The sequence below is a fragment of the Etheostoma spectabile genome, chromosome 3, assembly GCF_008692095.1.
Source record: "Etheostoma spectabile isolate EspeVRDwgs_2016 chromosome 3, UIUC_Espe_1.0, whole genome shotgun sequence".
NCBI classification, from domain to species: domain Eukaryota; kingdom Metazoa; phylum Chordata; class Actinopteri; order Perciformes; family Percidae; genus Etheostoma; species Etheostoma spectabile.
In genome coordinates, this window is record NC_045735.1 from 26,149,969 (window position 1) to 26,166,504 (window position 16,536).

Sequence of the window (16,536 nt, forward strand, 5' to 3'; positions counted from 1 at the left end):
CAAATATGTAGCTGCTATTTGTGACTTTAAGTGTAAACTGCAGGTAAAATCCCTTATATGTATGAGAAAGAAAATAAGGGAGAATCCAGAAAAATGTCCTCATGTGTCACTGTTTGTAGATGCGCTAATACATTTATCTTCAGGGCTGTACATCTCATAAATTGAGAACTGTGAAAGTACCTTAAATTAAGAAATTAAAGGTGTATCTATTTATTCAACATTTACACGCAGATGCACAAATGAGATGGAACATATAATAGGTAATTACTGTAGCTACAAAAATAAACCAAAAATAAGCACATACCTGTAAGCAGGATAAATCCTAGCGTGGAACAGTAAAACCTCCTCATTTCTCTTCAGTCTTGTTTACGATCAGTCAAGCCCCAGTGAATAAGTGTTCTGATTACTGTTCAATCCAACTGAGCAGAAGGTATCAGTTGTTTGCAGACACGCACAAATGGCGTCATTCCTTTACAGGGGGCTTTTGTCCTCTGCAGTTCATGGATTAGATTTCTCTGTAAGCGTTCCTTTTCCAGCCACTGCTGGTACTGCGTAGTCAGGTACAAATGTTACAGATGTTACAGTGTCAAAAATTCCATCTCAATTTAATGTACTCATTTATTGTTTAACTATGATGTTGTTAAACTATTTCAACGGTGGCACAGACTAGTGCTAACATTCCTGACATTTTTCTAAAGCATTAGGATACCTTCTCATCTGCTCTTTAACTCGGTGATTTGAAAAATAACTGAAACTGAAACTTTATATGACAAACCCTGAGATTAATTTCTACTTAAAGTGAGTTGCATCAAAATGCCATATTCTATATTGTCATTGTCATTCCTAGAACTACATCACTATCATGGCTAAAGACCATCTGTTTTCCACATTGTTGATGTCTGCCTTTTCCAAAAAAGCTTTCCAATCACAGGTTGGTGCAAAATTGCACATAGCCTGTACCCACAAACACACTCTCAGTCACCTAAAATCATAACCTCAGACCTTTTTATAATATAGTGAAGCTAAGGTGAAAGCAAATATAATTCCAGATCCAATGGGTGTGCAAACATTATGCTGGCAGACTTATAGCTCTGACCTTCTAATAGTGGCTGGGCTCAACATGCAGTAGTGAGAGCAGCACTGGAGTGCAGTGGATAGTGCTGTTGTCACACAGCAAAGAAAAGTCAACATTAAATTCCTGGACAAAATAATCCTCATATTTCAAAGACATGCAAATTTGGCAGACCCTCTCAACTGAGTCTAAATGTAAACATTCGCAATAAAACGCAAATTTGTTTATTTCAAGATGATTTGTCCTTCCAGTACTGCCCCACAAAGAATTCATACACCGTAGTTTTTTTATCAGTAAAATATACAGAACTCAACTGCAACTTTCTGGAAATATAACCCCAAAAATATATAAACCGACCACACAGGTAAAGAACCAAAAAATAAGAGATACAGTACAGTCCCTGACAAAAGTCCTGAAGTGCCGCTGAAATATATTTCTAATCAAGATTTATTTACAAGAAATGGCTCATTTTAATCCCAACAGCTTTGTAATAATGTTTCAGTGCAAAAAGAAACTGTCAAAAAGATTTCTAATATTCACAGCTTGGTAAAGCCCATTGAGTCAATTTTTGCAAAGACATAAGTGTTGTCGCCTTGTCATATGAGCTTCACCTGTGACTAATAATGGATCAATTGGTCAGGTGGGTAAAAAACAACCCCAGTACACTAGACCTTCACATCACTGCAACTAGACATCTGCAAACATGCCTAAGATTACCTGAGACTAAAGTTTTGATTATCAAGAGGCACGACAAACTGCTCGAGAGGACCGTTTGTTGGCTCGAAAATCCAAGGCCAGCCCATTTTCCACTGCAGCAGAGCTCTACCAGACCTGGTCCCCTGAAGTCCCTGTGTCAACCAGAAAGGTTTGTCGGATTCTGTCTCGAAATAGCTCCATGGTCGAATCAGTGCCCAGAAGCCAGCACTGAACAAAAAGACAATTGAAAAACCGTGTGGCATTTGCCAAGGCCCACAGCCTGCTAAAAGGTTGGACGCTGGAGAAGTGGAAGAAAGTGGATTTTTCAAAGAATCTTCTGTGAATACACCACAGTTGCCGCAATATTGCAGAAGTTTCGTCGCCGAAAAATCATGGTTGTGGGTAACATCCAGTATGGGGGTGTGCGAGAGATCTCAGGGTGGAAGGCAACATCATAATCTCAAATACCAAGAAATCTTAGCTACCTCTTATTCCCAACCATAAAAGAGGCCAAATTCTCCAGCAGGATGGTGCTCCATCGCATACTTCCATCTCCACTTCAAAGTCTTCAAGGGAAGAGATCAAGATGCTCCAGGATTGGCCGGCCCAGTCACCAGACATGAACATCATTGAGCATATGGGGAGGATGAAAGAGGAAGCATGGAGCCAAACCAAAGAATATTGATGAACGCTGGGAGGCATGCAAGACTGCTTTCCTAGCTATTCCTGATGACTTCATCAATACATTGTAGATCCTTGCCAAACCGCATGGATGCAGTCCTTCAAGCTCATGGAAGTCACACAAGATATTAAATTTGGATCACAGCACCCTATTAATTTGCTGACTATTTTAGTATTTGTAGTAATTTGTTCAATTTATGTAGAGGCGACAAACATTTGTCTTGCCAAAATTTGACCTTTCTGTCTGTTTAAATAAATCTTTTTTTTAGTGAAACTAATTATTTCAGTGCATTGAACATCATTTGGGAGGGTTTGGCTTTCATATGAGATATTCTTACAACAATTGATTAATAAAAGTCAGGTAATAGCAGGTGTTTCTACAAAAAGATAAGCGACAAGACTTTTGCCAGGACTGTAGGTATAAGTATACTCCAGAATTTATAGGGGTCGGCAAAATCGATTTCTTTTTTTTTTGTGTAATGCGTGTATACATCCTGGGAAAAAAATATTTACATAATGTGAATTATTTTTTTAATTGAGAATCATATTTGAATCGAAAATCAATTTTGAATTGAATCGTGAGCCTAAATATACATATCGAATGATGACATTTTCTGAAGTGTGCACCCCTAATAATTGGTCTCATGGTAAATAAGGGAGGCCTTCCAGACGGATGAGTAAATTCCCCTATGAAAAACCCATCAGTATGTTAATGCTGCCAATATCAATATCCGTCCTTTACAATCCAGCAGTACCACTCGTATCACTGTAGAAGCAAACTCTTGTTTGATTTAGCAGTGTATTCTGTCATATATTTAGAATTCAGACCAATTTTCTGCTATAAAATATTGATGATATTCTAATCTTATAGTTATGGTGGCCGACCGGCAAATGCACTGCAACTTAATGAAACACATGTGCTTTTGGCTAAATGCTGCGCATGTGTTAAATTAATATGTTTTCTTGATTTGCTTGTGTTTTGCCTATTTGCATGTATTTCATGAAGTTGCAGTTGGTTTGCCCCTGTCGGCCACCATATATAACAGACAGAAATCAAGTTGACTCCACCCAGCTCTATACACAAGTGTTTTTCACAAAAGCACGACCATATAAGAAAAATAAGCACAAGAACAGCCAAAATCTTTTTTTGTGAATTTTTGTTTCCCCCAATACGCCAATAGCCCAAGCTAAATATACAAGAAGACTGATAATAAGCGAGGAGATGATAAAATGATGTACTGGGTTCATGTGATGAGCTTCATACAGGAATGCAGGATCTCAAGGCCCTGCAGTTCTCGAAGTTTGTTCACATGTCTGGAAGTGAAGACAGCAGCGTATTAAAAGAAAACACAGTGACAGTGTGTTCAGTGTTAGCACATAGCAAGATAGCAATGACAATTCACTAAATGAACTAAAGTTTGATTAAACAATCAAACAAATTTAACAATAACTACTACCAGATCCCAAACTTGACTTGAAACCTGAGACCAATATCATGAAGTTAAAACAGAATCTAAAAATGCATTCAGTGCAATAAAGACATGACTTAATCTGCTGCTGGCTATCAACCATTCCATCATGATTAACAAGTTAACCAACTGCAAATATTAAGAGAAAAGTTCTGAAGTTTTGGCTTTCATTGTTCATAAGGTTAATCACACACATAGTTCAGGTTGTCCCGAGCCAGAAGTAAATATATTTGCCTAATGTGTGACCAGAGCCAAAACATCACATTATCTAATTTCAGTGAGGCATTTTATCTTGTCTATCAATGCTCCTTCAGGTTAGTTTCTGGAATGTAATCAAAGGCATGTGGTTTACAGTGAGGGGAAAAAAGTATTTGATCCCCTGTTGATTATGTACATTTGCCCACTGAATGATGAAATGATCAGTGTATAATTTTATTGGAAGATTCATTTGAACAGTGAGAGAGACTGAATAACAACAAGAAAATCCAGAAAAACGCATGTCAAAAATCTTATAAACTGATTTGCATTTTAATTAGGGAATTATGTATTTGACCCTCTGCAAAACATGACTTAGTACTTGGTGGCAAAACCCTTGTTGGCAATCACAGAGGTCAGATGTTTCTTGTAGTTGGCCACCAGGTTTGCACACATATCAGGAGAGATTTTGTCCCACTCCTCCTTGCAGATTGTCTCCAAGTCATTAAGGTTTTGAGGCTGACGTTTGGCAACTCAACCTTCAGCTCCCTCCACAGATTGTCTATTGGATTAAGGTCTGGAGACTGGCTAGGCCACTCCAGGACCTTAATGTGCTTCTTCTTGAGCCACTCCTTTGTTGCCTTGGCCGTGTGTTTTGGGTCATTGTCATGCTGGAATACCCATCCACGACCCATTTTCAATGCCCTGGCTGAGGGAAGGAGTTTCTCACGCAAGATTTGACGGTACACGGCCCCGTGCATTATCTCTTTGATGCGGTGAAGTTGTCCTGTCCCCTTAGCAGAAAAACACCCCCAAAGTATAATGCTTCCACCTCCATGTTTGACGGTGGGGATAGTGTTCTTGGGGTCATAGGCAGCATTCCTCCTCCTCCAAACAGCGAGTTGAGTTGATGCCAAAGAGCTCCATTTTGTTCTCATCTGACCACACTTTCACCCAGCTGTCCTCTGAGTCCTTCAGATGTTCGTTGGCAAACTTCAGACGGGAATGTATATGTGCTTTCTTGAGCAGGGGGACCTTGCGGGCACAGCAGGATTTCACTCCTTCACTGCGTAGTGTGTTACCAATTGTTTTCTTGGTGACTGTGGTTCTGGGCTGATTCCTCACTGTTCTCATGATCATTGCAACTCCACGAGGTGAGATCTTGCATGGAGCCCCAGGCCAAGGGAGATTGATTGGTCTTGGCCATGGTGGAGAGTTTGGAATATGATTGATTGATCGCTTCTGTGGACATGTGTCTTTTATACAGGTAACAAACTGAGATTAAGGGCACTCCCTTTAAGAGTGTGCTCCTAATCTCAGCTTGTTACCCATATAAAAGACACCTGGGAGCCAGAAATCTTTCTGATTGAGAGGGGATAAAATACTTAGTCCCCTCATTAAAATGCAAATCAATTTAGAACGTTTTTGACATGCGTTTTTCTGGGTTTTCTTGTTTTATTCTGTCTCTCACTGTTCAAATAAAACTACCAATAAAATTATAGACGGATCATTTCTTTTTCAGTGGGCAAACGTAGAAAATTAGCAGGGGATCAAATACTTTTTTTCCCTCACTGTATAGAGAGAGGTGAGCGGGCACCTGGGCTCAGATTGACACAGCTTCCCCAGAGCAATCGCTGCATTTTGCCGCACAGCTGTCCTCTTAGTGTCCCCTGCAGCGTGGCGCAGCAGCAGCAGCACAATATCAGTACCCAGCAGGGTGCTGGCAACTCCGTCCAATTCAAAGCAGTGGGCCAAGCAAAGGGCTGCATTTCCTGACACCATCTCATCACAGCTTGAACCCAGCAAATGACGCAAAATAGACAGCTCTGTGTAGAACAATAAATGTATAGGGAAGAAGAAGGGAATAGAGTTTTTGATTTATTAGCAAACACATGTAATGACATGGAAATCAACAAATATAATGCACAGTGCACTCACATACATGCAGTATGCATACAAATGTAAACACACATACTTAATTTTGCATATTTGGTCAACCCTTAAATATTCATAAGCTAATGAAAGAGCTTGTAAAAGAAATACACGACAGTCATTTCTCACTTTTATCAGACTTCAGCAGCTCCTCCCGTGCCGAGTGACTGGCAGCAGTGCACACAGTCAGAGTCTTAATGGCGTACTTAGTGGCAGTCGGCCCTGTTCCCTGGGTAGGCAGACACAAAATAAACAAGACATCAAACAATTTCAATGAATATTTGTAAACTTTAACGTCATGCCGACAAAAACTAAACTGTAGTATAATTAGTAGAAGAGTACCTACTTCAAATATTGAGCCCATTCAGAAACGTCGATATAAGTACAGAACATAGTTGTTTTTTTCAATAGCATGTTTTCATCATGTCTTTCATCATGACAGGGATGTTTAAGGGTACTATACATGTTGTTATGGGCTGTTCTAAGAATAACGAATCAATTTAAAGATAGTTGGGAAATAGAATATCCTTCTATGAGTAAAATACAAATAAGTGATGATGTTTTCACAGATACTTGTACTGTATAATATGTACAGTTGTGCACCTTTAGCAGCCTGCGCATGGTCCGGACAATATTCCCCTGAATAACATGTTGAATGGCCTCAGGGGACTGAGGGAGGACATTGCTCAGCACGCCTGTGGCTCTCTGGAAGACAGAGAAGAATGTTGGCATTAGAAACGGAGATAATAGGGAACATAAATGTAGAAGAAGAAATAGGGATGGGAAAACACAGCAGAGAAAAAGACAGGATACCTACCTACCGGAGACCAAGAGAATGGAAGAATAGTTGGAAAAAAGATGGGGAATAGGAATGGGAAAAAATGTGAAATCAGTAGGTGTAAAGGTCTTTATGGAGGGAGCAATAAAGTACAGAGTCAATTGTAAAGATGGTGATAGACTTGCCTGAAAACATATTTGATTGAACATAAAATGTTAGTGAACCTTTCAAAGACAGGATAATAAAAAGAAAAGACGATGGGAACAAGTATAAGATTAGAAGCAAATAAGATCTAGAGGTCACACATGGGTGCTTTGTCTTGCTGAGGGGATCTGTTGAATCACATTTTTTAACAAACAGTAATTTGAGGGTGTGAATAAAATAACTTGAGGGCATGAATTAGTCAAGAAAGACAACAAAATAAGGGTATTTACTGTGCAAATTAGTAATTGGAGATACTTATTTTTTTTTTTGTGATAATCTTCCCTTTTAACCACTTCAGCTTTCAGCTGAGTGTCACTGCTCTCATCAGCCACATTCATAGCAGCAGCAGGCAGCCATTTTCCCAGCACGTTGATTAACCCACTGTGCACTGCCTCCCCAGTAGAGGTGGGCAATATGGCAAAACAATCAAACCACGAGTCCAAATCCGAGTTAAGAGCCTACCACATACTCCAACTACAGCTCCAATATGATTATATTGTTGCTTTAAGTCTGTTATATTTTTTTTAAAGAATTTGTTTGCTTACATGATGGCCAACTTTTTACGGCAGTTATACTATATGTTCGGCTGTGTGTCTGTCAGCTTGTTTTGGAGTTATTTTGCCTCCTAATGGCTTAGTCTTTGAATGTTTTCTACATTTTTTACTAGAGTGGCATTTTCTTTCACGGTTGGTGCAAAGTGACTACAATAGCAGTAAATGGCATGGACAAACTAGGTAGTTTCTAACACTCCTTGGCTCATGCATGCGTGCTCATTATACTTTCTCTCAAGAAAGCTAAACCTAAATGGACATACGTTTTTATTTTTAAACAGCCCAGCAGCAATATTTTGGGCTTCAGGGCTTTGTTGTAACCATTATGATGTATTAGAGAGAAAAGTGAAGTCAAGATAAGACAAGACCAGAGAAAAACTTTCAGGATATTCAATACAAATGTTGAATTCAGGTGACAATGAGGAAAAGGTTCCAGCCAAGCGGTGAGTGAACACTAAAACTGAGGAAAGAGACAGATGGTTGGAAATGTGGGGCTCTGAGGGCATTGCATAGGCATGGTGAAACTGCTACAACAGCCATTAGCACAGACAAGAGCACCTGGAGCTGAAGTTTTAATCATCTGTAATGACACATATATACAATCATCTGAACATTATGGATTGCTGGTTCCACCTTTTGGGGCACATTGTCAGTGTGCTCACAAGAAAAGGCCCATTACTCAAGACAAACTTCTTTTATTTTTGTCCAAGGATGGTTTTATGCCCTGTAGGATGTTAGGAAAACAAACAAGAGAAAGTTTTAAACAAGTGTCTGTACAACTTTCTCCGTACTAATATATTTTTCAAACATTCCTTGTTCCTACAACCAGTAATAGAGTAGTACAACCAGTATGGTAGTTATGATACAGTGAAACAACTACTGTACTTAATGTGTTTTTCTACTGGGAGTGTCTGCGCTGCATTCCAGGTGCACCGCGACCCCCACAAGCAATCGCAGCCATTCAAGTCAATGCTTGCTTGATATTTCAGCACCCGCGTCACACTGCGTCCCAGAATCGTGGGTGAAGCTCTCTGCTCAAGAAACGCGCTAGGTCTATTTCACCCGAGCCGCCCTGCTTTCAGAAAACTAGTGGGAAATCCTGCTTAGTATAGTGCTAAAGTAAAGTTCACTCACAGTTATGACTCCTCCGTCACTATCCCTCAGCAGGCCCAGGCAGCAGTCACACAGTGAAACAGCATGTTCCTACAGAGTGGAGAGCAAACGTGGCTAAACCAATTTTCACCTACATTTCATCCCTGAATAGGTGACATCACACATCATGGCTCCCTCCTCTTCCCTTGTCCATTGGCTTTAAATGCTTTTTACTAAACAGTATATTCTGAAGGGGTGTGGAGTGAATTATGTGTCAAAACATATAATTCTTTTAAGGTGGCCCCCAGCCTGATGATTCAGCTCAACCTAAGATACAGTATCATCGTTGCATCAGTTAAAACAGTTCCCACTATTAAGATGGCAAGATATAAGGACAGAAGTTAATTTTTGCACTCATAGACATGCATAACTGACACCTTAGGCAAGGTAAATATAACGCATCACTTGTCTTACCTGAATGATTGGAGAGGTGATAGCTGAAAGGTTGATGATCAAACCAAGCAGAGGGTAAATTACCTCTTTATATTCACATGCGTTGCACCGCTTCTGCAATGACAGCCAACATAATCTACATTGATTTAAATGCATAAAAACCAACTAAACATTTTCATAATAGCCAAGAAAGACTATATAAAATGTCTAATTGTGTCATTCAGACTATACTGTGGTGTTGTACTTCTTGTAGTTAAGTGCTGTGGCATCGGAATTGAACGTAAAAGTGATTTGTACTTTTCGATGCAAAGACTCCAGTCTGTGAAGATACTAACAATGGCTTCCACAAAGGCCTTCCAACATTCTTGATCATGAGCAAAACTTTGACAGATGACGTCATCTCGAGCCAGACAGCCAACAGCTGATATCAGTGATGCAAGGACATGCTGATTGGACTTGCTTATATTACTCTAAAAAATGAAGAAAACAGATGTGCAGACACAGACACATAAACACACTGATACATATTCAGCGCATACTGTGTATCAATATGAAACTTTATCTACAGTACATATCTTACCAGTAGTTTTGTAAATGGCACAATAACGGAGTCTGTCAACACGTCCCTTAGCTGAATGCAAAATCTGTAAGAAAAAGTATTTGAAATATATTTTCACAATGGTTGAAGGCCTTCCCCTATTAAACAAATAAGTGCCTGTAGTGCATTTGAAACCACCAGAGACCCAGACTATATATAGAGAGATTTGTGAGATTCGGAATTGATGTGAAATTTGGACCTGTTGTGTAGTGTATTAGTTTTTACTCCAAAAATATCCTTGAAAGCCTAACATTGACCCAGCTGAGCTTTTACACTGAATAGAAACCTCTGTAGGATATAACACATTTGTGTTGAGTAACTCTCTTTGAGCTATAGACAGAGAAAATTGATCTTCCCATTTCACCGCTTGACACTTCAACTTATTTCCTGCTGTGTTGGAGAGCCTGGATGTTCTTTCATGTTTTGTTTTCATGGAGGCACCAGAGAGAAAAAACAGGTTAACGGCCTTTTGCTTTCAAGTGACATAAACACTTGGATAGCACATATTGAATTATTAAAGATGTCACACTTTCCTATTCTCAGAGGACCCTTCCTGACATGATGCAACAGCAGATTTTAAAGTGCTTTTAATATCCATGGATCTGGTGGGTCATATTCTGAATTCTGTATCTGAAATTATGCATTTCCTCGTCCAGAGCTCAAATTCAACATGTTTTAAAGTGTGAGGAGAATAACTGTGGTGTTTTAGTTAGGCTGCATATGAGCAATACTTGTTTTCTGTTGCAAAGTTCTCCAGGATGTTGACCGCTGTGTTCTCCTGCTGCTGCTTTGGCTTTGAGATGCACTCCATGAGGTTCCTCACTAACCTTTTAGATACAGATTAAGAATAGAGCAAGATAAAGAAGAGTGAGAGAAAGAGGATAGAAAGAAGAATATAACAGTATTTCTACTTTTTGGCATTGTTATAATATTGATATGCAGCTGATAATATGTTGTATAATATATATGTCTTGAAATCTCATTAAATGGATATGGCAGTTTGACTGTCAGGGCTGACCTAAAGCCCCTGGACTGATTTTATTAGAAAGGGAACAATGTGAAATGCAAAAAAGTATAGGGATGGGAGGAGATAAAGGAAAAAAGTATTACAAGATAATTTGGCTCATTAGTCCATACAGTAAGCCTACCATCTCTGTCTACATATGAGTATATTCTTACTCCAGCTATGTTTGTGATCTCATTAGTTGCATCTTATAATCTAACATAAATAAATGTGTTACATGTGCAAATTTAGGTTGTCGATGGCCAAACGTCTGCCATGTGGCATCTGTGAGTGCAAGCATATTAATGCCAGGCATTCTTCCTGCACCGCAACATGCTCTGATGTTACCAAGTGAACAATGGACTGCCTGGTGATTGGGCATGTCATCAACATTTTTTGGTTTTCATCTGAAAGCAAAAGGAAAACTTGAATGAAAAAAATGAGCTTACTGGACGAGCCATACCATGTTATGTTCCCAAAGAAACAACAACCTGGTCCATAAACCCAATTACATGAACACTATACTTGTGTTGATACAGAAGAAATCTGTTGCTCTTATGGTATTAACACACACACACACACACACAAACACACACAAACGAGAATAGCCTTGTAAAGAAATTATCACAACTAGCACAAACGGTTGATGTGCCCACAGCTTATGCAAATAAAGGCTTGACAAAGGAGAAGCTGTGCAGTAATGACACTATGAGGATTATATAAGTATTTAATTACTTTTTATTTATTTGTATTTCCTGCTGACTCAGTAAGAGAAAATTGCTACTTGGACAAAGACAGAAAAAAAAGTGTAACTCAATAACTACATACCGTTTCCGCGACAAATAACCTTCCATAATTTCAGAACAGACACACACAACTCCTGGCTGTCTGGATCCTTTGTTTTCTGCAACAGGCAACTGTAGAGAAAGTATGCCAGTAAAGATGTATCTTAAGACAACAAAGGATGGAAACTAAATGAAAACTACAAAATTAGAATGTAACACATAATACATGTCCAATATTTACTTTAGGGTCAAAAATCTGTTATTTGTATCAGACATGTCATGTTACATATAGCAATTCAACACAATTCACTAGGGCAAGATGCCATTTCATTTCATATGGATATTAAGCAATCGTGGTGCAGCAGCAGAGCCCTGTTTGTATGTACCAAAGAGCATTCTATCAAAAGAATAATGAATGAGGAAAATGTATTTCAGTACATCTATATAAATAAAATAAAGTGCTATATAAATAAAATAAAGTGTGTGTACAGTATGCATTGAAATTGATACTACACTTACATAATAATGCACTTTGCCCTTCCTTTTATCTATATTTAATGTAAGCACCTTGTGTGTCATAGCCACTTGGCCATCACTCGCATGCTACCTGAGAAGGCATCTGTTATCCTACTAAGGGGTTTGCAAATGTTGTCTCTGCCCTGAGGAAGCTTGTATGTGCTGCTTCTTGATGGCTGAAGGTTATAGCCTGATTTCTTATCCCATTATCTGTTATAAATTATAACATTAGCCATCTTGACAATACCTTTTTTTCTTTAATAGAAACTGTGTTTTCTTTCTTTGTTTTTGCACTTTTTTTGAGACCTATGCGTTCAGTACCAGGGAGCACCTTGAATAAAAATATTCAGACCTCACTCCTTTTAAAACTTTCTATAGTAGGCAATTATGCACTGGCCTTCTTTGTGACATGGCTTACACAGGTTTTAGTTGGTTGCATCTGGCTATTTCTCACAACAGTATCCTTAGTGACCATTTTCATCAAGCTCAGACTACAATTTTGTCCCACTCTCTCTGACAATGTGTTCTAACTTGAATAATGATGACAAATGCTGATAATGGGCAAGATGAAAAGTGTTTGACAAGTTAATAATAACCTTACTGATCTGACATGAGGGAGTTATAAATTGTATCTTGTACAAAATAACCCCTCTTTCATAGACAAAACACAGGGCCTTTTGCGCATTTCAGTTCTCATCTCAATCTTCAGTGTGATCATCTTTTCCTCTCACAATCACGCAAACAACCAGAGAGAGAGAGAAAGAGAGAGAGAGAGGGCGGGCAGAGAATGATCTCTCTAGTTTAGGCCATCATTGTCTCTGTATCCCCCTGTCTCTGGTTCCATCTGTCAAAGCTCCACTGAGGGCTGACAGCTACCTCTCCCTCTGGTCTCCTTACCTCCTCACTGTGTCATTGCTGTTGATGATACTAAAGCCATTGTTCAGTCTGAAAAGGGTCTGGCCTGTACCTGTTAAAAGAGAACAGTAGATAGTGTAAGAAGGCAGAAAACTACATTACACCAGGTAGCCTTGTGGGTTTTAGAGAAACACAACACGTCTTTCTTAGTTTAGCTTGCTTTGTTCAATGGTTTACAGTCAAGGGCATGAGAAAAATGAATAAATAAAACATGTGGACAGATGAAGGTGAGGAGAGGAATGGTCTATTTTCCACTTATAATGAGTTGGCATCTATAGAACGTAGAGCAGGGCAGTGAGAGAGCACTTTTAGGGGGAAAAGCTTGTAATGTCAGCCCTGCTGAGATTTCAGTTGTGAGTTATGTAAGTTTTGCCCTTTTCCGTTGAATGGCACTGTGAGACAGGTATTATATCATGTGACAGTACACTTTTATTCACCTAAATGAAGAAAAAAAACAGTGATTTGATAAGAAACGTTTGCCATTCTGCAGTGGACAGCCAGTGCAAAGGAATACAGCGTATTACAAACAGTGATACAAGTTAAAACAAAAATAGAGAGTTAGCACTACACAATGATTTACTGGTCATTTTTCTTGGTTTACTGAGCGACAATCTTCACATGACCAACTTCATCCGTCTTGACTGTGTGGAAATTAAACAAGTCCTGTATGAGAGCAGCAATGGTGTGTAGGATGTCAGAACTACTTGTTTACAGCTTCTTTCTTAGCTGAAATATAACAGAGAGAGCCTTTGACCTTGATTAATTGTACTGCTAGCCTGTTTTCCAAAAGCCACAATTTCTGCCTTTTGGCAATAGCTAAAACGAGTTGCATCAGTGGTGTGGTGTTTCAAAGTCATTTCTTAGGTCAAAATCATTTACAAAAATATCAGCAGCTGACAGGAGAGTGGTGAACAACCTGGTGGAGAGCAGCTGCAGCCTGTCTACAATGGCCCTTTTTCATACAGTAGAGGACTTGGTAAATACATATCTTGCAATATCATGTGCCCAACAAATTTTCCACAAGCACAAGATCACAATTGTGTTTACCATACTAAGAAGAAATTAGGGATCTGAGAGGCATGTTCCTGTCTAGCCTGATTTCATTCTTCTGAAACGTTGAGCAACAGGCACTGTCTTAGTTCTAAGATAAAGCTAGATATGATTTGTTGTCTAGAATCATTTCCCCCATCAAGTTGCAGCATGGGATTTGTTGTCTCTTGTTTTTAGCGGTACTTTGATGAAGAGTTAGTGTGGGCCCGTGTTCTTTTTCAACGTTTTTATGAGCGGTTCTTTCTTGCTCAGGGACACTGCTAGAAATACTTGGTTCCCTGAAAACAACTCACTCTTGACCAGGGGCGTAAATATACATGGTGCAGGCAGTGCGGTTACACTGGGGTCCATAGAGAGAACAGGCCCTCTGACAATGTTTTGGGCAGAGAACGGGCCCTTGCAAGTGATTCAGATTGCATTGCAACCTTAGAAATACGCCTGTGTTTAAAGAAGAATGAATTAAACACAAAATGGTGTTATTTGCAATATATGCCTTCAAAAAAGTCAAACCCATGCAGTACAAAAAAGTCAAACCCATCTCCGTCATGGTTTTCATTTCTTTAGGTAAAATAATTAGTGGCAATATAAAACTGATATGCTTATTCTACATAAAGTATAACAACTATAATAAACTCAAGAAAAAAAAAGTGAAAGAAATGTGACGAGACGATAGCAGCAAAGGTAATCCTGGCATCTTACGCTGTCCATCTACAGTACCTCAGGCTAGGCTGTCTTAAATCTACAAAGCCAACGGACAGATACTACCATTCACTAGCTTAACTACTCTAAATCTGACAGGGTTGAATGCAGGTACTGCCACTGAGGTGATGGAATGGACACCTGCTATCTCAGGTGTTGCATTAAATTGCACCCAAGACAGCCCCAGAAGGCTTAATAATGTAGTGTTTGCTGTCATCCCATAACAACCTCCCTTTATATCTCCTATAACACCAAATAACACCAAATACACAAACCTGTACACCACAAGCTCATACAATAGTTTAATGTTAGTCATTTAATTTTTAAAGTTTTTTATTCATGTCACTTAACTGATGGAACAGCTGACACTGCTGTCTTGGAACAGCCCACTCAGCAGTTCAGCAACCAAATTAAATCATCATTTACAGAATACACCAAGGGAAGGTCTAATTCTGATAAATCTGATGATCAGAAACAGGTCACAGATCAAATCATACCAGAATTGAAAGTTTTATTCCTCTCCAGGTATTGCCAAATAGCAGACAACTTGTTTTTATTGATCTAGTAAAGAAATAAAAACACAAACATTGTTCTACAATGTACAATGTACAGCTGTTTTAGTGTAATTTTATAGTGTTATGGTACATATACTGTACCTATCCTGAGGTTTTGCTCTGTCAGTGTGGCTTTATATTCTATATTGGAAAGGCGCTTTACTGTGACAAGCAAATGGAGCATGAAGAGAAATCAGTGATGGACAGTGTTAGGTCTCCGCTCTCTTCCATTCCAAGACATGAAACAATCAGCTTTTGCAGCTGCCCTGTTTCACTTGATGCCATGCCCAAAAACGCTCACTGTGAGTATTGACTGTTTTTCTCCTTAGAGTCTTCGTAACCCTAGCCTAAAGGCTGATATTTTTCTGATACTTTTAGCAATAGAATCGGGAAATACAGTTGGTGGATCAGTGAAATAGGTTATTGAAGTAAGAGTGTGTACAAAGAGATTAAAGGTAAAGTATAATTGTAGAAATAAACTTCTCCCAAAAGTACACTTACAGTCAGTCACTGCTTGTGATAGAATCTCCAATCCTCCACAGTAGTACAAGGGAATCTGGCCGGGCCTTGACAGCTTCTCCAGCAGCTGGGGCACTCTTGTGGCGCCGGCCTCTTCCTTGTCAAACTCTTGCATTGCATTCATTTCCTGACTCGCTCTAACCTCTTCCAAATTTACCTGGGTTAGGTGTTCTGCATGGAGAAAGCAAAGCAGACAAAGAGTAAAGAAGAGAAAGCAGACTGTGATCTGACAGAAAGTTATTACCATCATACCACCATAGGAGTAAGCATAAGCAAAAGTATTAGAAATGTAATGCTGCACCACATAGGACAATAGCAAAGAGACTGCAAAATGGTGTACATACATTACCGGTCAAAAGTTTGGGGTCACTTACAAATTTCCATACCACTCCATTATAGACAGAATACCAGCTGATCTGAGTGGGTGGCTGATCTTTAATGTAATATCTATATTGCCCATTATAAGCAACCATTCACCCAATGTTCCAAAAGCACATTCTGTTTACTAATCTGATATCATTTTTAAAAAACAAACTGAGAAAACATTGGCGAACCCTTTTGCAATTATGTTAGCACATAATGTAATCTGAAATCTGCTGCCCTGGTTAAAGAAAACTTGCAACTGGGGCGGCCTCTAGCTCACCAAGTAAGAGTGTTCTCCCCATGGTGGCTGAGTCCTGCAACGGTCCGGGTTCGAATCCGACCTATGGCCCTTTGCTGCGTGTCATCCCCCATCTCTCTCCCCCTTTTATGTCTATCCACTATAAAAAGGGA

General features: G+C 39.2%; 1 protein-coding gene across 2 annotated transcripts in view; it reads right to left on the reverse strand.

Moving 5' to 3' along the window:
- Positions 1–3,371: 3,371 nt before the first annotated feature.
- Positions 3,372–16,536, reverse strand: part of ttc12 (tetratricopeptide repeat domain 12) — an 18,901-nt gene continuing 5,736 nt past the window's right edge. For both annotated transcript variants that reach the window (XM_032509456.1, XM_032509454.1), the window contains exons 9-21: positions 15,745–15,933; positions 12,923–12,992; positions 11,553–11,641; positions 10,963–11,131; positions 10,453–10,548; positions 9,704–9,767; positions 9,459–9,593; positions 9,145–9,237; positions 8,713–8,781; positions 6,649–6,750; positions 6,175–6,274; positions 5,711–5,939; positions 3,372–3,763 (exon numbers count right to left, since the gene is read on the reverse strand). In XM_032509456.1, coding sequence (XP_032365347.1) covers positions 3,694–3,763; positions 5,711–5,939; positions 6,175–6,274; positions 6,649–6,750; positions 8,713–8,781; positions 9,145–9,237; positions 9,459–9,593; positions 9,704–9,767; positions 10,453–10,548; positions 10,963–11,131; positions 11,553–11,641; positions 12,923–12,992; positions 15,745–15,933 — 1,475 coding nt within the window. In that variant the 3' untranslated portion in view covers positions 3,372–3,693. The remainder of the gene's footprint in view (positions 3,764–5,710; positions 5,940–6,174; positions 6,275–6,648; positions 6,751–8,712; positions 8,782–9,144; positions 9,238–9,458; positions 9,594–9,703; positions 9,768–10,452; positions 10,549–10,962; positions 11,132–11,552; positions 11,642–12,922; positions 12,993–15,744; positions 15,934–16,536) is intronic.